The sequence below is a fragment of the Peromyscus leucopus genome, chromosome 19 (genome assembly GCF_004664715.2).
Source record: "Peromyscus leucopus breed LL Stock chromosome 19, UCI_PerLeu_2.1, whole genome shotgun sequence".
Lineage (NCBI taxonomy): Eukaryota > Metazoa > Chordata > Mammalia > Rodentia > Cricetidae > Peromyscus > Peromyscus leucopus.
Window position 1 is genome coordinate 15,049,440 of NC_051079.1, and position 22,268 is coordinate 15,071,707.

The 22,268-nt window shown below is 42.1% G+C and overlaps 2 protein-coding genes across 9 annotated transcripts in view; one reads left to right on the top strand and one right to left on the bottom strand.

The window, feature by feature from the left end:
- Nucleotides 1-3,059, top strand: part of Fhod3 (formin homology 2 domain containing 3) — a 426,147-nt gene extending 423,088 nt beyond the window's left edge. For all 8 annotated transcript variants that reach the window (XM_028867156.2, XM_028867157.2, XM_037197014.1 and 5 more), the window contains one exon: nucleotides 2,467-3,059. In XM_028867156.2, coding sequence (XP_028722989.1) covers nucleotides 2,467-2,549 — 83 coding nt within the window. In that variant the 3' untranslated portion in view covers nucleotides 2,550-3,059. The remainder of the gene's footprint in view (nucleotides 1-2,466) is intronic.
- Nucleotides 3,060-13,123: 10,064 nt separating this feature from the next.
- Tpgs2 (tubulin polyglutamylase complex subunit 2) overlaps nucleotides 13,124-22,268 on the bottom strand; it is a 57,900-nt gene continuing 48,755 nt past the window's right edge. Inside the window, exons 5-7 of the mRNA XM_028867155.2 lie at nucleotides 18,124-18,237; nucleotides 16,254-16,414; nucleotides 13,124-14,909 (exon numbers count right to left, since the gene is read on the bottom strand). Of these exons, the coding sequence (XP_028722988.1) occupies nucleotides 14,676-14,909; nucleotides 16,254-16,414; nucleotides 18,124-18,237 (509 nt within the window). The 3' untranslated portion in view covers nucleotides 13,124-14,675. The remainder of the gene's footprint in view (nucleotides 14,910-16,253; nucleotides 16,415-18,123; nucleotides 18,238-22,268) is intronic.

A 22,268-nucleotide genomic window follows, 5' to 3' on the forward strand; every position in this document is an offset into this window, starting at 1 on the left:
CTCATAGTCAGCCTTTTCTTGTCTGAAGGAAGCTCAGTTCTTTCCAGGATTGAGAGGGGCTTACCCTTGTGCTGTGGAGTTCCCCTCCCAGATAGGATCTGACTCCTCTCTGTGGCAGGATCATGAAGTTTTGGGAACAGAGCCATGTTGTAAAGATGCTGTCACTTTGGCAGGACCTACAACTAGTTGACAACTTCAGGTTTGTCATGGTTGCACAGTGGGAAGATTCTGAGGACTGCTGGGATAGGATTACAGGTCTCTGATTATCTTCCTAATTCCTATTCCTTCATACCGTGAGTACGTCCTTACTGCTTCCAGGGTGTGAGATATATTTTGCAGTTGCTTAATGTAATTAAAGTCTTACTACTTTTAGAGAATATTGAGGATTACCACTATGCTAGCTGATAAGTGAACTACTCTAGAGATGATTTTTACTGTATCATAAAAACCCTTCAATCTATTTTAAAAGAAAAGTAGACTTGTCTCACAACACGTTAGACACAGCACTGAACCATAACCAGCGTACAACACAGTTCATTTATCTTCCCTTTTCTGAGATGACTCTCATTAAGCAAAAAAATTATTTTTCATTATTCTAAGGCAGCTATATGTTCTTGTATAGAGCAAATTACCACTAGGCCTGAGGCTTTAAATTACTACTCTTGGGGGGAAAATCCAGATGTTACAAGAAAGGACTAGAGTTTCTTGGTCAAACTTTTAGAGATCACAGGCCAACTCCTCTCCTAAAGACAGCTGAGGGCACCCACCTCAGCTGTGTGCCCAGGTGAGCAGTCACTGCTTCTCAGAGGGCAAAGCTGGACCAGAAGCTAAGATTGTGATGATGGAAAGAAATGTGGGTTCAGCTGGAAGCCTTGGCCAGAGAGGTGGTTACAGGCAGACCTCAAAACATTCCACTTCAGAATAGCTCTGTTTCACAATAATAAATCATCCTCCTGGGGCTGAAGAGATGGCTTGGTGGTTAAGAGCACTGACTGCTCTTCCAGAGGATCCGGGTTCCAGGGGACCCAATGGCAAAACACCAATGCACATAAAATAGATAGATGATAGATAGATAGATAGATAGATAGATAGATAGATAGATAGATAGATAGATAAATCACCCTCCCAAGTGGGAAGCTGGCATACAGGAAGAGAACCCTGACTTTCTGGTTTCTCACCATGTCTGTTCTTGTGCTAGACATCCATGTGACCCAGAGTGGAGGGAATAGTGATGAAAACAGCCTGGAACTTTCAGATCCTTTGCTACATGCTAAATGAGCTTTTGTCCAGGGGAGGGGGAAGGCGTAGATTGAGGGGTACTGCCAACAGACCCTTGAAATGAGGCCCTGTCTTTCTGAGAAAGTATGGTGGGACTGGAGTGGGTCTGGAATAAGGAATGGAAAGATGCAGGAGGCTAGCCTTCTATTTTCTACGCCGATTACTAGACTGTTCTGATCAACTGAGGAAATGGTTAATTTGGGATTAGGGTAGGAGATAGATCTATATGTTGTAAAAACAGAATAAATACCCCCCCCCACACACACACTTTTATGATCTTCAAACAGTTGGAGTGGACCAAATATAGTTTGTAACTTTCGGAAGTGTACTGAACCTTTCAAACAACAGCGTTTCTTGAGCAGAGGCAGTCGGTACTTCATTCACCCTTACACAATCTTTATTTTCACATCAAAATTGACTGGTGGCAAACAGCAGGAAACATGTGTTGCCAAGCTAAACATGAGCCTATTCTGTGTGAAATAGGAGCAACCTCCAGTGACCATCAATGCCCCAGTGACGAGGTGTGGGCATCAGCCTTCTTGAAACTTGTATGAGATATAGAAAGCATCTACCAAATTCTCTCAGAAATTGGATAGTTTCCCCCTTGGCATCTATTTAGGAAAGGTCAACAATGATTTCAATCACTGTCCCTAAAGGTCCTTTGTCAAGTTGAGACTGAGACCCACATCACTCACAGAGACCCTGACTGACCACTGTCCCTTGCCCTGGGCTCTGCCTAACACGTGGCTGCACAAGGCCCTAGGTGTTGGTTACATCCCCAGCTTGTATTTCGTGCCATAGGTTTGCAGTTGGGAGCTTGCTGACCCCTCTCCATGTGCTGCTTATCTTCCCTCCCTTGTATTATTAGAACCAGGTTTCCCATGTTATGACTCTTGCAGCTCTGTTACATTCCATTCTAGGAAGACATTGACCTTTCCACATACCACGTACACTTTCTACAGTCTGCACCCATTTTTCAGTAAGTCTATGAGGATATCCCTCTCCTCCTTGCAACCCTATCATCCCATGGTCTCTCCCAGGGTACTTCATTGAGCAAGAACAGAGTAGCCCTGGGTTCCCCTGGATTCTTAGGTAGACGGGTATTGAGACACTGAGTACCATTTATCTCTTGCTAATACCTCCTTCTCTTCTTGTCTCTTTGTTTGTGACCTGTGTGGACCACTGCAGTACGAAGGACCTTGAAGAGTGGCCTGACTCCAGAAGAAGCCAGAGCCCTGGGCCTGGTTGGCACATCTGAACTGCAGCTGTGACTTTTGTAGGCCCCCAGAAGTGTGCCGAGCAGAGAACCCACTCTCGCCAGGTCCACCCCTTTCAGCAGGGGTGGGAGGAGCCTCGAACATCTGAAGGTTCAGAACTGAGAGCTCATTGTGGATATAACACTTCTGTGTCACCACTGTGCATTGACACGGACCTCCAGGAATCTCCTGCATGTCCTTTCTTTATCAGCTCAGCTGTGTTTCTCTTGTTTCCTTGATGCCTGGTTTATTAGTTCCAAGTGTGACACCTTTTCTAGGAAGCAGCAGTCCTTGTAAGGGACAAATCACTTCTGTCAGAGTTGTTATGATACCATGAGGCAATGTGATTAGACTCAGAAGCTGGGTCTCCTCCACAACAAAACGTCCAGATATAAATGCCAATGTTGTACACAAAAGCAAGCACAGATTGTTTACCAGTTGTGGATTTTAGATGTACCAAATGTTTATATAAACTCATAAATGTACACCATGTTTCAACTACTAAATAAACAGAGTTTAATGTCATCACAAGAAACTTTTATTCTCATAGACGGAGAATATTCTCATAGTCCTTCCTAGTCAGCAAGGACTCTTGCTTGGCATGCTCTTCAGGTCCTTTGGGTTGTACTTTGTTGACTGAGTAGCCCCAACAACATGCTCTTTGACGTTCTGGTTTAATTAGGCATTCCTTCTTGCTGCGGGGAATGCTAGCTGTTGTTGGTCTTGTTAGGCTTTACCTTACCCACGAGGTTTGCTGGGCGTGATGCCGAAACAGAGGCGAGAGCAGCTTATCACACAGCTGAGCTATTCTGGAACCAACAATTTTTCCCTTTATACAAAAATTCATTTTCTCGGAAAATTTACTCATCACCCAGATGAAGTAGACTTCAAAATGCTGTCTACAGAGAACGATATGGTTTTTTACATTCACTTGTCTTAAGTACAAGTGGCCAAGACCTACAGTGTTCAAGACAGGATTAATTCATGGATCTGTTTCAGGGCGACACTGGGGCTGGCAGGTGCCGAGGAAGTGACTCAGATTTCCACAGAAGCTCCTGGGCTGGCCAGGTCTCCCCATGAAAAACCTGTCTCCCAAGCCAGCAAAAGGTAAACCATTATAGTAGCTACTTTCAGTGGCTGGATGAATGTTCCAGCTTTCAAAACCTTTGTGCCTCTGTATCTGAGATGGTTACAGGTAACCTGCAGCAGATGTTATCTATAAGAAGATGACGTATTCATACCTACCCCTTTGACTGTGCGCTCCCTAACCTGTGGGGGAGATGACTGTCAAGCAGGCATTTGGGAGAGGCTACCTGAAGGATGTGAGTACTGCATGAAAGCCCGGGAATGTCAGTGGGGTTTGTAGATTACAGATTAGGGAAATGATTTAATCACCCCTTGAGAAGGATGTATAGGGCATTATAGTCATTTCCCTTTTGTATGTGAATTATTGCTCATGTGGTTTGCTGGCTTTGAGATCACTGGCTTATTGCCCCAGCACTGAACTCAGGCATGGGCTCGCTCTCACAGAGGGCAGAGATGTATAAACACAGGAAGCTGTGTTGTTGTCATGATGCTTGGTGAATGGATACTTCTGTGCCCTTTGGGAGGCCCCTATTGTTCTGCTGAAAGCTATTGCTTTAGCATAGGTCACATTCAGAATGACTGGAAGAATACAATGTTAAATTTAGGGATCAAAAGCTCCTGAGAAGCAAGTGAGGTTAACTAGTTTCTCCCTTTGCAGCTAGGCAAGGAGAGTCTTTAGTGCTTTATTTTGAATATACTCATTGCAGTATGGGATAATGTAGCAGGACAGAGATGCCCACCAAAGTCTGTGGATGGGACTCATCTAGTGTACTGAAAGCTATTGGTGTCTTTATCTCCCTCCCTTACCCTCCTCAAGATGTTGTGGTAGTTTAGAGTGTGGCCTGGACTTGTGTAAGATGAATCTTACAGTCTTACTAATAAAAAAACCCGGAGCTAGATATAGAGGTTAAAACTGAGAGATCAGAGGAATAAGACAAGCCACAGCCACCCTCACCTCACCAACACCTCAGTCTCCAAAGAGATCTACTTCCTGTATACCCACGCCTATATGCCTTTCTGTCCCTGCCATCTCACTTCCTCTCCCCGCTCAGCTACATCACTTCCTCTTTCTACCCAGCTCTGTCACTTCCTGTCTGTCTGTACAGACCTCCAGACCTTTATGGTTAACTGGTGTTAGAATTTAAGGCATGTGCCACCACGCCTGGCTCTGTTCCCAGTGTGGCCTTAAACTCACAGAGATCTGAATGAATCTCTCCCTCCTGAATGCTAGGATTAAAGGTGTGTGCTACCATTGCCTGACTTCTATGTTTGCTATAGTGGCTGGCTTTTTCCTCTGATCCTCAGATAAGCTTTATTGGGGTATATAGATAAAATATCACTGTGATGATATTGTGTTCCCCAATATAGCATGCACCCTAATAACCTTATCTGGGGTCAGAGAACAGAACAGCCACCAGACAGACATGGAGGCCAAAAAATGATGGCACTCATACCTTTAATCCTATCACTTGGGAGGCAGAGATCCATCAGGATCTCTGTGAGTTCAAAGCCACACTGGAAACAGCCAGGCATGGTGACTCACCCCTGTAATCCCAGGAAGTGATGGCAGAAAGCAGAAAGGTATTTAAGGTATGAGGACAAGGAACTAGAGCTGGTTAAGCTTTTAGGCTTTTAGCAGCAGTTCAGCTGAGACTCATTTTGGATGAGAACTCAGAGGCTTCCAATCTGAGGGAACAGGATCAGCTGAGAAGTTGGGGAGGTAAGGAAGCTGTGGTTTGTTCTGCTTCTCTGATCTTCCAGCATTCACCCCAATACCTGGCTCCAGGTTTGTTTTTTATTAAAAGACCTTTTAAGATTCGTGCTACATATCACCACAGACTTGAGAATATTTAAAAGATCATCTCACTTTCACCCCTTATTTCTAATGTGAAGATGACTCTGAAAGTTACTGAGTTACAAGGAATTTTATTTAGTGTGTGTATATGTATGTGTTCTATTCCTATATGTACCATGTGTGGTTAGTAGAGAATGATGTGAGGCATCTTCCTCCATTGCTCTCTGTTGTTATTATTACTATTAATCATCTAGATAGTTTTTTTTTCTTTGAACCTAGACTTGCTGGCAGTGTGTTCCAAGACCTGCCTGTCTCCAACCTGCCACAGCGCTGGGGTTACATTGGTAAGCAGCTGTGCCGGGCTTTTCCAGGGGAGCTGGGGATCCAAATTCATCATGTTTGTATAGCAAGCACGTTACTCATGGAGCCACTGCCCTAGCCCCACAAGGCGTTTGTTCTTTCTTTATATGAAAATTAGATAAAAACCAAATATAATATCTCCACACAGAACTGTTTCGTCACCACTGACAACCTAAAAGCAGAAAAAATGGCTGAGTTTGTTTGTTCAGGAATAGCGGGGATGCTGCAATCAAGGGCATGTGCTATGGTGAAATATGGTGCACTGCCAGGTGTGTATGGAGGCTAGGCAAAGGGAAGTTTTTAAGACAAAAAAAAAATGTAGGTTTCGGGGTTTACTCTAGGGGGTGACATCGGCTCAGCAGTGGAGAATGTCTGTCAGGTGGATATCCTTGTTCAAGTGGCTAATTGTCTTCATATGACTTCCTACTGTCCCTGTGGGATGGTTGGCCTTGTATGACCGAGGTAACAAACTGAAGCTGTGGTGTGTGTGTGTGTGTGTGTGTGTGTACATCCTGTGATCCATTTTACTTAGGAATAGATATAAATAATTTATTTTGTATTAATAACTTTCACACTAGAAAGGAACTGATTAATTAGGGCATGTCTGAGCAAAGCCTTCTTCACACTGTGTGCCTAGTGAAGTATGCTTGGTCTTTCCCACCCTGAAAGCCAAGAGAAAGACACAAGGTTCTCACTGAACAGTTGGCCATGTCCCATAACATGGAAGGAACAAGACAGTGGTACAAGAGGTCAGCTCTTGAGTTCTCTTTTCTTTACCTGGAGAGGCTTCTTTGGGAAGTGTTAGTGCAGACATACTGCAGATAAACCTGAGGTCCTTGTTGGGAAGTGTCAAAGCATAGTTAAAATACACCAGTAAATGTCCTTCCGAATCAGGCAATGGTGGCATACGTCTTTAATCCCAGCACTTGGGAGGCCAAGGCGGCCGGATCTTTGTGAGTTCCAGGACAGCCAGGGCTGTTACACAGAGAAACCCTGTCTCGAAAAACCAAAAAAAAAAAAAGGTCCTTTTGAGCCTTCCTTTCAGGATAGCTTAGAACACTGCTCTTTTTCTTTTCCTGTTGGATTGTTCAAGTCTACTGATCAAACAGATACATCAAAAAGGCTCAGAAGAGCCTCAATGATAAAACCTTCTGTACCTTTAAGCTTAGTATTCATTGTTTTTTAGTGAAGCTGGAGGGTTCATATCCTCTCCTTGTTGCCACTTTACAACTTGTCTGCCTCTATTTAGCAATTTTTATAATGTGTGTGTGCATGTGTGTATGTGTGCATGTGTGTGCATGTGTGTATGTGTGTGCATGTGTGTATGTGTGCATGTGTGTATGTGTGCATGTGTGTGCATGTGTGTATGTGTGCATGTGTGTGCATGTGTGTATGTGTGCATGTGTGGGTGCATGTGTGTATGTGTGCATGTGTGTATGTGTGCATGTGTGTGTGCATGTGTGTGTGCATGTGTGTATGTGTGCATGTGTGTGCATGTGTGTGCGTGCATGTGTGTATGTGTGTGCATGTGTGTATACATCTGTAGAAAACTGAAAAGGCATAAGACTGCCTGGAATAGGAGTTACAGCTGGATGGGAGCTGCCTGCTACACTAGGAACTGAACTCTGCTCCTCTGCAAGTGCAGCCTGCGCCATCTCTCTAGGCCTTGTAATAGCATACTTTATTTTTTGAGGTATTCAGTTTCTCTATCAGACCTTTGTGAAATGTTAAGGAGTGTGGTACTTTACCTGTGTAGGATGTCATTGCTAATCTCTCAGGTCATTCCCACAGCTACTCCTGCATCTCTTGTCTTCACATAAATGCTGGAAAGTCATGAAAAGCAAGGGTTATTTTGGTGAAGATAATGGATTTTAATTTTTAGAATTTTAAGGATTTATTTTGTTTAAAAAATAACTTACTCACCAGGCAGTGGTGGCGCACGCCTTTAATCCCAGCACTTGGGAGGCAGAGGCAGGTGGATCTCAGTGAGTTCGAGGCCAGCCTGGTCTACAAAGCATAGCCAGGACTGTCACACAGAGAAACCCTGTCTTGAAAAACCAAAAGAAAAAAAAAGTAACTTACTCAAAGGGAATTGGATATGAAGGAGACCATGCATAGGGCCTGGGAGGGCTGAAGACCTACCTTTCGTCTTCTTCCAAGTTCCTTGTTGGACACAATGCAGGGATGAAGAGCAGGGGCACAAGCAGCAGCTTCGTTTCCCCAGCTCTTAAGTCGCTTCTAGATCATCTGTGGCTCTCAAAACAAAAATTTATGGTCATGGTCCCTTGGAGTGGAGTAGTAGCAAACACTGCTGTGGCACATTGACTCATGGCACTTCCGGAGCCTCAGGTTCCAATCTCTGAAATCTAAAATTCCTCATAAGGAAGATCCTTTGCAGGTGCAGCAGATCACCCTGCAGGTCCGGTATGCCTCAAATCCAGTCACAAGTGTCCTTATAAAGGATAGCCAGAAGAGAGTTGAGAAGCACAGAAGGGAAGGTGAAGAGAGAACAGAACTGAGGTGATGTGGACCCAGACTAACATCTGGAGGAAGCAAGGACAGGTTCTCCAGGACAGCCCCAGGGACACCTGGACTTTGGCCCTATGAAGCTGACATCGAGCCTTTGGATTCCAGAAGTACACAAGAGTAAATTTATGTTCTATTAAGCCATGAAGTGTGTTGTAGCTTGTTTTGGCAGTCCTAAAAAATGGTGCAACCATACAAATAAACACTGAGAGCCAGGTTTGGAGGTAACTGTGTGCCAGGGCTGGGTAATCAGTTGGGGAAGGGAGAACCATGATCCTTCTCCTTAGGAGGCATAACAGAAGCTGTAGGAGGCTGTCGTCAAATTAAATTTCAGTTATCCACCATTCTTAGCTATTTCTAGTTTTGATTAGAAATCATTTTATCAGGGAGATAACTACACCACAAAAGTGCCAAATTGCTTAAGAAATGAAATGTCTTTTCAATTTTAAAAGAAAGCTAATGGCTCTGAAATAAGACAGTGAAGATATGTATTAAAATAGATCATCAATTTTGTCAAAAAATCATCTGGTAGAGCAATTGGTTCTGTTGGTTAGGTAATTCATGGGGAGAAAATGGACTTTCTGAATGCTTTTTAAAAAGCTGTTGCTTATTGAAACCATCTCCATGTGAGTACTTGATTTGCATTATTTAATAGAGTTTTACAGCCCTTCCATAAATTTTCATTTTACATCTGAAGAAATAGAGCATCAATGATGTTGAAGAACGTTTCCTAGACACAGGATAAGATGTGGCACATCCCAGCATGTCTCATGAGTTACTTTTTTTTTCTTTTAGAGCCTTATCAAGATAGCTGTTGGTGGGATATCCAGTCAGCTAGGCTTCTGGGTACAAAGTACATGGTGGAGAAAAGCTCAGGGGCACCCGTGGCTTCATGTGTAATGGATTTCATTATGACAGGGTTTTCTGACAAACACCATCCATAAGCTGAACTAAGGGTATCCAGACTTTAAAATAAGATGTTACTGTCTTCTCAATGTTTAAAGAGTTAGGCATTTTCATAGCTTTTTCTCATTCTTAGTTGTTGTCCTAAAATATGACACATTTGACTTACTGCAAAATTATGTATAACCAGCTTTATATTTTACATATTAATGGTTTATGGGACTCCATAATGATTAGGATGGCTTTGCAAAGTAGCACAGAAACCCCTGCTCGCAATCCACTGGAACCAGAGAGACAAGGGAAGATGACTGAAGTTCACTGAATGGTGCTCTCCTTGAAGATGAGCTGGGGCTTCACTGAGCTCTGGGTAGAGGCACACTAGAGCTGAAGCTCGGAGGAAACTACAGATACAAAGGCATAGGGGAAGAACCCAACTGGTGCCTTGGAAGCAAAGGATGAATGGCTTAGGAGAGCCAGCTGCCAGCAGAAAGTTAATAGCTAGAAACAGTGGGTCATATTATAAAGGAAGAACAGGAAAAGTAGAAACTATCTTTTCTGAATACTAACTGCACTCAGTTAGCAGTCATAGCTCCATAATGGAGGCTGTGTGGGTTTATAAGAAAGTGCGTGGCTGGTGTTCTCCCTAGGCTCACATATTTGAACACTGGCTCCCTGATTGGTGGTGCTGTTTGGGGAGGCCACAGAACATTTAGGAAGCGTGGCCTTGCTGGAGGAAGGGGGTGGGCTTGGAGAGTTATAGGCTAGCCTTGTCCTGCTTCCAGTTCTCATGGCGTCATGTTTGCAGTTGGAGATATGCTCTCTCAGTTTCCTGCTCTGGTTACCTGCAGCAAAGCCTCTCCTGCCGTTAGGGATTCTTCCTTTGGAACGGTAAGCCAAAAATACTTTCTTCTACATGCTGCTTTGGTTATGGTACAAAGGAAGGTAACCAATGCAGCTGGAAAAACAGGGATCTGGTGGGAATTTATCAACATATTTCAAAGGTAAGAGCATAGCCAACGTGGTTTGCTACTACCTACCTGCAGTCCATGCAGCAGTAATGTATGGTCAGAATTACACTACACAAATAGTGCTACCAGGGACCTTGTGTGAACTACTGTACTGAACAGAGAAGGAGCATGCATTATAACCACCAGAGCAACTGCTAAAGCTAAAGGCAAGACATACGGCTTCAAAAACTAATCGGTTGCAATTATTTAAAAGACAAAATTGGAGAAGCAGATGTATAGCTAAAACATAAGCTATGAGACAGTAACTGTTGAAACTGTGGACACAGCAGATTAATTATACTGTTGTATTTATATCTGCAAATGTTTAATAGTCTCCATAACAACACTTTAGGAAAATACATCACGCAAAAAGTGAAAAAAAAATGTGGTGGTTATATTTGTTATTATACATGCTTTACTGGATTGCAAAAAAATTTTGTATTTTTCATGAAATTAAAGCCAGGCCACTCAGACCTTAAGCAGAAAGTTTCAGACTCAGTATTACTGTCAAATTGACTAAAACCCCATGCTAGGCATGGTAATTACACATGGTTTAATTACATATGTAATGGCAGGGCATGTGTCTGTATGTGTAAGGCAGGAAACTACACAGCTGTAGGTCAGCCTGAGCTACATGGCAAGGCCTTGTCTTGAAAAAAAAAGTGGAATGATCTCCTGATACTTGGAATCCTTCTTGGCAATTCTGATTTTGTACATCTGAACTGGGATCCAAGATCTTCTTTTCCACGTGATACCCGTGACTTTGGTGCACATTTCTAAGTCTAGCAATCACAGCTTTAAGCATTAAATACCTTAGGCTATTGTATGCATGGTAGCTGGACACTTTCATCCTTGTCTTTGGACTGGCTACCTCCTTACAAGCAGGATGATGTGACATTTTGTGCATGGTATTAGCTACATCAGTACATCATGAGGTGATCTGTTCTCATTTTGTAACTCTAGAAGAGTGCCTTTTTCCTGGGCAGTTGAAGTTTCTTGTATAGTATACTAACGTTTTAACTCCATTTTTAAAAAAGGAGTTTTGTTTGTTCTGAGACAGAGTTTCTCTGTGTAACAACCTTGGCTGTCCTGGAACTCAATTTGTAGACCAGGCTGGCCTTGAACTCTGAGAGATCTGCCCGCCTCTGCCTCCTAAATCCTAGGATTAAAGGTATGCGCCACCACCACCTGGCTTAACTACATTTTTAAAAACATCAATCTCATGTGTGTTTCCCCCCATTTAACTCATTTAGCTTCCTGTTGTTAAGACTTTGCTCAAAGTGCCCTTTTTTCTCTTAGAAGAACCAGTTCCCTAGGTGAGTGGTCTATGCATTGCACAGGGCCACCTATACAGAAGGTCTTTGCATTTGATTTACTGCTCTGCTTAGTTCTGACCTTGTATGTTCTTTAAGAGAAGTATGATGAGAAAAATCAGTGTACACATGAGCAGAGAAGATACGAGCATGTTCAACCACCGTAGCCGGATAAATCTTTCCTGACTACCGGTACTTGAATAACCAGCCAGAGGCTTAATTAATTACAAATTGTTTGGTTTATGGCCCAGGCTCATTACTAACTAGCTCACTCATCTTAAATTAACCCATTTTTATTAATCTATATTTTGCCACGTGGTCTTGGCATTACCTGTCTGCTGGCATGTTGCTCCTTGGGTGGTGGGCTGGCATCTGCTCTGGCTCCACTATTCTTCATCTCCGTCTTCAGTTTGAATGTACTGCCTAACCTTGTTCTGCCTTGCCATTGACCAAACAGCTTTATTTATCAGTCAACCAATGAGAGCGACATACATTCAGTGTACATAAAGACCACCCCATAGCACACCACTCCTTTGGCTCCTCCATTGCTTCATTTGTGCTATATAAGTGGAATCAAATTCAAGTATTCAAAGGCTCCACAAATACCAACTGAAGGATACCTATTACAAGGAGATAATGTGATTGCTTGTAACCTTAACACAGAAGCAGTCACATGATGGCCTGGTACTGGTGGATTTCCCCTGAATTTTTACACATTTTTAAGTGCTCAAGTGAAATAAAATAATTTAAGAAAAAATTCAAATTATCACTTAAGTTATGGATAATCTGACAGTCATATCATCATTAAAGTTACATACATACAATTTTTTTTTTAGCCACACTGACTGTTATATGGTTGGTTTTGAAGCTGCAAAAGATGAGTGATGCTGTTTTTAAACATTTTTCCATTAAAAGTGGACAGGCATGGTGGTGCATGAAAGCAGAACTGCAAAGCTGAGGCCAGCCTGGGTTATATAGACAGATCCTGTCTTGAAACATAATATATGATTTTCAGTATGTTTTAAAACAACGGAATACACTAACATGAAGCTCTGTGTGCTCCCAAATACACTGGAGCACTAATATTTCAATATCCGAACTATTAAAAAAATGTGGATGCAGCCAGTGAGTCTGCCATATCCTTGATGGCTAATTCTTCTTAGATTTCCTGACAATAGGGAAGTGGCAGCAGGAGGAAGACTGTGGTAGTTTGAATGTAACTGACCTCCAGAAGCTCATAGGGAGGAGTGGCCCTGAAGTAGGTGTGGCCGTGTTTGAGGAAGTGTGTTACTGTGGGGTGGGGGGGATTCGAGGTCTCCTTTGCTCAAGCTATTCCCAGTGTCACAAACCACTTCCTGTTGTCTTCTGATCAAGATGTAGCCAGCACCATGTCTGCCTACACACCACCATGCTCCCCGCCATGATGATAATGGACTGAACTGTAAGTGAGCCACCTCAATTACATGTTTTCTTTAAGAGTTGCTGTGGTCATGGTGTCTCTTCAAAGAAATAGAAATCATAAGACAAAGACTGGAGACCCCATCCCCTTTCTGAGTATCATTATAGTGAACAACAACAACAACAACAAATACGTTTTTCAAGTATTTTTATTCTTTGTGTGTGCATAGGTTCCTGTGGAGGCCAGAGAGCACTCTGGGTTGGAGTCACAGGTGGCTGTGAGCTGCTTAATGTGGGTACTAGAAAGTGAATTTGGGTCCTATGCATGAGCAGTGCATGCCCTCAACTGCTGAACCATCTTTCCAGCTCCCAAAGCAAGAATTTTAAATTTTCAGTAAATATTCAAAATGTCAGAGAAGTACAGGTAGAGAATGATAGGAACTTCTCATCGCATAATAGAAAAGAGAAGCCCTAGAATGATTAGTAGGTAGAGGCAGCACAAAAAGAAGCCTGAACAAACACTGGTAGAAAGAGTAAGAAAGAATAAATTAGCCAACAGTAAAGGGAGTGTGTAGTCTCCCTCTCCTCTGAACTCTTTATTCTTCTACCTCTGGAATATCAGTACAAAAATTGCAGCCATTAAGAACATTGGGGCCAGGTGGGTAACTCCTGCCCACTGCCAGGACTGTAGAGGAAGGAATCAGATATTCCTAACTGAAAATCAGAGTAAGTTCTTTAGAGAAATTCTGTATATGGAACATTTAACACAAGACAAACCTGTGGGGTGGCTCAGTGTTGAATACCACCATGTTTCTTCTGGATTACAGGATGCTTACTTACAAAGGTCTCTTGGCACCCCACACTGTTCTAGGCAGGCTACTGCTTAGACCAGAGGTAGCTGGGAGAGACAGCTCTCAACTGTGAATAAGCAGAACAGCTGGAAATTCTTGTGAACAGACTGGCTTTATCTGCAAATGAATGCCCAAGGCTTTAACAGATAAAATACAGCAGGGGTCAATCTCTTTTAAAAGATAGTTTTGGTAAATGTAGAAATATCGACACAAAGCTGGAAACAAACCCCTTTATAGGAAAATAATCAGGAACATAGGATTTTATAGTGAATTAAATAAAAAAGACATGAATCAAGTGCGATGTGTTTACGGTATAGGTTGTAAAGAACACAAGACTGTGTCCTTTAAAGTGTCTTCTCAAAACATACAGCCTAAAAAGCTAAGGCATCAACATTATACATTAACAGTATGAAAATGTTTGCATGCAATGTTGTCCAAAAACATTTCTATGACAGAAATGCTCCCCATCTCTGTGTTATCAATATGGAATCCACTATCACGTGCATACTTGAAGTGTGGCTAATGCAACTGAGGGTGTAAAATTTTCATAACTGAGGTGGTCACATGATTAGTTGTTATTGATGTTTCATGAGTTGAGCCATGGGTTTATTTGGTAGGACCTCTCTAGTTACTGCTAAGATGTTAAGTATTGGGTATAGACATAAAAATAAAACAAAACGTAAACCTCTAGACACATCTGTAAGTCTTAGCTGGTTTTGGAGATGGGGTTGGCACAACGTACGGAGGAAAGGACTCCTGGGGAGAATTCAGTATGGTTTTTCCAACTCCTGGCCTAAGGCTTTGGTCCCTCAGGACAAAGCCTATAGTCACAAAGTGTCTGAAGATGGGGCCGCCCCAGGGCATCTGTGTGCTGGTAACACGCTGTGAGGCTGATGGGATGCTTATTTTCGGACAGGGTTTCCAGAGCCAGAGGAAGGTTTAGGGGTAAGTGGAGCTAAGAGTCCGGGTCCTTTCTGGCCACTGGCAGGCTGCACAGGCCCTTTCTTTTTTGGGATTAAGATCTTGTTCTTGCTCTTGAACACTTTGCTGGGGTCCAGCTTGTTCACAAAGGAGTCGGTCTCTTCTGTGAGCAGGCTTGTGTTGTAGGTGATGGGTTTGTACATACTGAACCATTGCTGTAAGGCAGAAGTGAGAAAGAGTCCAAGTTTGAAGGAGAAATGGGTCAAGAGCAGGGGCACATAGGGCAAACATTACAAACTGACCATCACTAACCCACTTTTTTTTTTTTTTTTTTTTTTGAATGTTAACTGGTGAAGTATATGTGATTATTCCAAAATTCAAAAAGCTATAAAATCTAAACATTTCTGGTTTACACATCCAGTGAAGTAATACTGAATTTATACACATTTTTTTTTCTTTTTTTGTGAAAAACTATGAGCTCTTCATTTAACAGCAAGTGGTGAGAGACACCACCACCTCTTGGTCAAGCACATACAGTGCTTTTCAAGGCCTCCAAAATTAAGGCAGTCTGCTAACTAGTGAGCCCACCAGGGGACAGTGTCCTCCTGCCTGCCATCAAAGCAGATGGTGCCCACCGTGGATATCCCAGCAGCACCATCCCTCCAAGTGGTGTGATAGAGGTCAGTGCAGGACTTTCATACAGGAAGCTGTGTACTCTAATTCTATACCAGCTATGGTATATATACTCTAGAAAGCTATGGAGAAAAGGACAGCCACATTTGTTCCTTTTGTGTCGTCGTTTGACTAGAACACTTCATAGCATTGATGACATGGAAGCTGTTCTCATGAAACATGTGAGAAGAATGAGGCCATGTTTAGTAAAGCTGCAGTGGAATGCAGTCCCTAATTTTTTGCTAATTAAGTGCTATAAGTAATCATTATGATTTCCCTTTAGACCTTTTAGTGAAAAGTTCTAGCCACAACTTGGTGTTTTCAAGGCAGGCTGTATAAACCTGGCATCTCTGTTTGAAATGATGCCCAGATCTGTAATATACAGAAGACAGCTCTGTGTGTACTGATATGGAATGAGCTCTACAATGAAGTGCTAAGTGAAAAAAAAAAAGTGCAGAATTGCTACATTTGTGTTAGCAAAAAGATACAAAGACCGGTGCATTAATGCTTTACATGTAATGAGTCTCTCAAGGAGGGCATACATACTGACAATTGTGCCTGCCAATGGAGATGTACACCGGGAGCAGAGGGGAATTAGATACTTGTCAATCCTTCTAAGTGTTTGTATTGTCAATGAAAAAACTGTCTGGACCCAAGCCCTCCGTGACATTTAATTAAAAATAACACCCTAGTTGATCCTGATTACTTAATTAGATCCAAATCACGTGAGGCTATCAGCCAACATTGGAATCACTAGTCCTGCTTATAGAAAATATGGGTTCCACCCCCTGCTCTATTGCTGCAGGTGGGGAATTTGGAATGTAACATTTTCACAGGAGATTCTTGATTCACATCAGATTTTGGGATGGTGGGAGTTGTCTCCTTACCTTGGCCTGTGGGCTAATGCCATAGCTGGTGAAGGCATACTGCCACTGGGGCAGGCCCAGGTGGGTGATGAGCAGGCGGTAATAGGCAGTAAAGGTATCTGTGAGAAAATGCCAGTATAATGCTCTGTCCAGGAACCAGATCTCCGTGTCATGAGCTAATCCTAAATAGCACAAGAAGAAAGGGACAGCTTAATATGTTTTCCCTTTCAACTAAAATGTCAATATACATTGTTAAGAGAAATCCATAGTAGAAAGGCTTTAAAACATAAAAGAAAACTCTTTCCCCTCCCAGCCCCCCAGTTCTGCTCTCATGGCTGCCTTTACATGTTTATTTGATACTCTTAGATTCCTGACTGATCCCACAATGGATCTTTCTCTTGGCTGTGACCATGAGGCATTTCATTAAGGCTATCTTAGCAGATGCTTCTGTTCTCTGTGGACTCAGCACTCCCTCTTCCTTTTGGATGGAAAGAAGCTCGGAACGGATCAATCTTTTAAAAAGAGGTTTCTAATCAAAAGTGCTATGAGAACACACAACAACAAAACAATGTAAAGGAGTCTAGACCAGTGGTTCTCAACCTTCCTAATGCTGTCACCCTTTAAAACAGTTCCCCAGGGTGTGGTGGCCGCAGCCATCAAATTATTTTTGTTGCTACGTTATGAATCGTAATGTAAGTATCTGTTTCCTGATAGTCTTAGGTGGCCCCAGTGAAAGGGTCATGTGACTCCCAGAGGGGTTGGGACCCACAGGTTGAGAACCACTGGTCTATACCAAGTTACTTGTGCAATCCTGCTTGGACGACATCCTGTCCTAGGTCAGCGAACCCAGGCGCTCCTATGCCAGGTCCTGTCTTACATCGGCCACCATTCCATTTCTGTCACCTTTAGCCTCTTCTGTCTCATCAGCTTTGGAGGCAGCTGCAACAGCTCCCCTAGGTGTTTCCCATTTACTTTCTTCCTTCTCCCAAACTACCTGCCCATCTTCATTTGAATCCTGCTACTCTCCTAAACAGCCCCGAACAACTCTTTAGTCTTCTACAACTGTCCAGACCTTTTTGCTTGGCTTTCCAAGCTTTGAATGAGAGAAGTAGCTGGCATTCAGACCCCATCTCCTTCGAATGAGATGAGCTTTGGCAAACCACCTTAGCTCATTAAGAGAACTGTCATTACCACCAATCAGCTGAACTTTTTCATGATAATGGCTTTCAGCCATCTGTCCCTCGGCTTGGTTGCCCCCCTCACATCTAATTCCAATCATCATTTACAATGCAGCTCCACGTCTTTTGCTACAACAGCTTTACCTGGAAACAATCTCTTCTCTCCAGAGGTAACTTCTAATGTTTATGCTTCTTCACATACCAGAAAGAGGTAAGAAGAATGCTTAACTGTGCTCAGCTCTAGAGTCAATCCTAGGCCTGAACTCCTGTTATGGAGTAGGTGGTGGTTTCTGTTTAGGTGTACATAGTCTCTCAGTAACTATCATTTAGCCCCCCTTTCTCTTGGTTTTCATTGTGGACACTTGAGGTCATAATTCAGGTTTCTATTGCTCTTAACTGGCCTATGAATAAACGTATAAAAGAAAGGTAACATATTTCATGAATGCTTAACTAATACACGGCCCTGTGACCAGAAGGACTAGTTTTTGAAGCTTTTGTCTGTCCTGCTGACTGTTCAGTGACTCATACAAGGAGATGGAATATAGAAATTAGTCCAGTGGGGGATGCTGAGAGAGGACAGAGGGGCTGAGTCTTGGCACAAAGAAGAGACCTGGAAGCATCTCAGAGAGCGCTGTGTTCACTAATGTCTGACAGTCAAGTTCAAGGAAGACCGCATCCATACTGTAGGATCATGCTTCAGAAATGATCTTTACCAGGTTTCCCGTGTTTGTAGACGAGGCAAACCTTCCCATTACCATTGCACGAGTCTAGCTCAAATATCACACTGCGACCGTCAAAGTGAGGCTTCTCTTGCTGGTCTTCATTGTCTGTAAACCCAGAAATCAATGGTAACGTTCAAAGAAACACAACTCAGATACAGCACTCTACTACACAGTACTATAGATAACTGTGCAAAGATGAAAAAATGGTGAAGGATTCTATACTCTAAATGCCCTGGATTCATTGACAGGTCAGGCCTTATCACCAAGAGAAACTGACAGGCAATCTGGGGGAACCTGGTGTTAGGAAAGGACACTGAACTTCTTGAGAATGGAGCCATATAAATGCAGGGCAATATGAATGTTAGGGTACTGATGGACGCCTCTTCCTTTTCCTAGGTTTACTGTATGAAGAATGGGACCCATGGTCTATGGGGGTGGATGAATCATAATTTATTTCCCTCCTCTCCCCCATTGATATGCACTCATCATCTTCTGATGATAATTCCAAAGTGTGTGTCAGTTCTAGATTTGTTCTAATTAATCTATTTTCTCCTATTAATACTATATTTTTCCTGACTGGTAACTTCTGATTAGGTGCCAGAAATTGTTAACCTTGCACTGTTGAGTGCTAAATGTTTTCTATTTCTATAAATATTATTGAGCTTTTTTTTTTTTTTTTTTTGAGACAGGGTTTCTCTGTGTAGCTTTGCACCTTTCCTGGGTCTCACTTGGTAGCCCAGGCTGGCCTCGAACTCACAGAGATCCACCTGGCTCTGCCTCCCGAGTGCTGGGAGAGCTTTGTTCTTACACATAGTTAAATTACTTAGAAACAAATTCTTTGGGCTTACTTTTAGGATTTCTTAGGCAGAAGCTGGGTTTGGTGGTATAGCCTATAATACTAGCAACTTGGTAGGGTGGTAGAGGCAAGAGGATTAGGAGGCCAGGGTCCCCCTCAGCTACGTAACAAGTGCAAGGACAGCCTGGGTTACACGAGCACCCCCAGAAAAGAGAACACGTGAAGAAGTTAGGAGGGTCAGTGGGATGGTTCTCTGCCGTTACCAGAAGTCTAAGGTCAGTGTCTGGATGCTGCTCCAGGTCTGCAGCATCAGTCCTCAGTTCCTCCCCGAGGCTAGCTTCCCCTTGGTGTTAGCTCCATCGACAGAAGCACACGGTCTTAGAGTCTGTGCCTGAAGCAACACTGGGGAGACCCCTGAGTTCTTCATGGTGTTTATGTTTAGGTTGGTTCTTGTTCATGGGGTTGAATTTCTTCAGGTGTCTACATGGGTTTTAGTAAAATTTACTTTCTGAAAACTTATTAAAAAAATCCAAGGCCTTGGGTAATGTCACCTCCTTTTTATATAAAAAACCTTTTAAGGATATAATTCATCTACCATACCACTTAGGTGAAACACAGAAGTCATAGCTTTTAGTATATTTTACAAAGTTATGCCATAATCGCCATCATTAACTTTACATTTTTTTCTGGAGTGAATTTTTGTTTGTACCTGCCAGGACACTATACTTAGATTATAACTCTAGGATCAGCCCTTCCCTTCCTGCCACATTGCTATGTCCCAGTCCTCAACCCCGGTGGACAACGATAGACAACACCTGCCAGAAGACCAGGTACACAGTCCACGGACCTCCCCCACTCACTCTATTCTCCCAGATCCAATACTAAGGGTTGCCCCTAGAGCTGCAACAGAACACCAGCTGCACGCCCCACCCCACGTTGATGCTTCCTGTGGATCCCTCAGACCATCTTCTCCTGACCTCCCATTCCCCCATGAACATACCAGCTGAGCAGGCCCGTAAAACAGGCAACACTCAGCCAATACATTCTCTGAAAATTCAGAGAGGAAACAGAAACTAAGGAACAAAATTCCTACCCAACTGAGACAAACCCAGAAATCGGCACCTAGACCAATAATCACACAATAATCACCAATAAGAACACAGTTAGTAATGGCCCGGGCAGTATGTCACCACGATAGCCCAGCTATCCTACCACAGCAAGACTTGAATATGCCAACACAGCTGAAGCACAAAAAACCACCTTAAAACCAACTATATGGAGATGATAGAGGTCTCAAAAGAGGAAATGAAAAAAAAAAATCCCATGAAGGAATTCAGGAAAATGCAAACAATTGGAGGGAATGAATAAATCCCTCAGAGAAATCCAAGGGGGGGGGAGGTGGAAACAAATAAAACTGCGCAAGACCTGAAAATGGAAATAGAAGCAATAAAGAAAACTTACAAACTGAGGGATCCTGGAAATGAAAAATTTAGGAATGCACACAGGAACTCCAGAGGCAGGCTTCACCAACAGAATACAAGAGATAGAAGAGAGAATCCCAGGTATTGAAGATAGAAGAGAAAATTCCTGACACAAAACATTCAGGAAATTTGGGACACTATGAAAAGATCAAACTTACAAATAATAGGAATAGAAGAAGGAGAAGAATACCAACTCAAAGGCCCAGAAAAATAGTTTTTACAATATCATAGAAGAAAAATTTCCTAACCTACAGAAGGAGATGTCTATAAAGGTACAAGAAACATACAGAACACCAGATAGATTGGACTAGGAAAAAAAAAGTCCCCTCACCTCATAACAATCAAAACACTAAATATATGAACAAAGAAAGAATATTAAAAGCTGAAAGTGAAAAAGAGCATGTAACATTTAAGGTAGACCTATAGGAAATTACACCTGACTTCTCAATGGTACTGCAGACTCTAAGAGACCACAGATACCAGCTCAGATTACTATACTCAGGAAAACTTTCAATCACTATAAATGGAGAAAACAAGATATTCCATGATAAAGTCAAATTTAAGCTATCTATCTACAAACCCAACTCTACAGAAAGCGCTAGAAGGAAAAATCCAAAACAAGGAGGAAATAAATAATTTCACATCAGCAAAACCAAAAGCATGCACGCACACGCACACACACACACTGCCACCACCACCACAGCCAACAACAAAATAACAGGAATTAACAGTCATTGTTCATTGATATCCCATAATATCGGTGGCTTCAATTCCCCAATAAAAGGACACAGATTAACAGAATGGATATGAAAACAGGTCCTATAATTTTCCTGCATACAAGAAACACCTCAGCATCAAGGATAAACACTGTATCAAGATAAATGGCTGGAAAAAAGATATTCTAAGCAAATAGACCTAAGAAGCAAGCTGGTGTAGCAATTTCATTATCTAACAAAATAGACTTCAAAAGAAAATTAATCAAAAGAGATAGGGAAGGACACTATATATTTATCAAAGGAAAAATTCACCAAGATGACATTTCAATTCTTACTATCTATGCACCAAACATAAGGGTACCCCCTTTATAAAAGAAAAACTACTACAGCTTAAATCACACATTGATCCTTACATACTGATAGTGGGAAACTTCAATACTCCATTTTCATCAAAGGACAGGTCATTTAGACAAAAAAACTAAACAGAGAAATTCTAGAGCTAACTGATATTATAAAGCAAATGAACCTAACATGACTATAGAACATTTCACTCAGCACCTCATGGAACTTTCTCCAAAATTGACCACATACTAGGACACAAAGGCAAGTATCAACAGATAGAAGTAAATAAAAATATTTTCCTATTAAACCACCAAAGATTAAAGCTGGGAATCAAGAACAGAAACAACAAAAAGTTTACAAATTCATGGAAACTAAACAACTCTCTACTCAATGAAAAACAGGTCAAGACAAAATAAATTAAAGACTTTCTAGAATTCAATGAAAATGAATACACAACACACCCAAACTTATGGGACACAATGAAAGCGGCATTAAGAGTTCATAGCACTAATTGGCTACATAAAAAAAGATTGATGAGATCTCATACTAGCAATCTAAAAGCACACCAGAAAGCTCTAGAACAAAAGGAAGTAAGTACACCCAAGGTGAATAGATGTCAAGAAATCATCAAATAGAGGGCTGAAATCAATAAAATAGAAACAAAGAAAACTATACAAAGAATCAATGAAGAGTTGTTTTAATTTTTTTTTGAGAAAACCAACAAGACAGACAAACCCTTATCCAAACTAACTAGAAGACAGAGAGAATATCCAAATTAACAAAATGAAAAGGGAGACATAA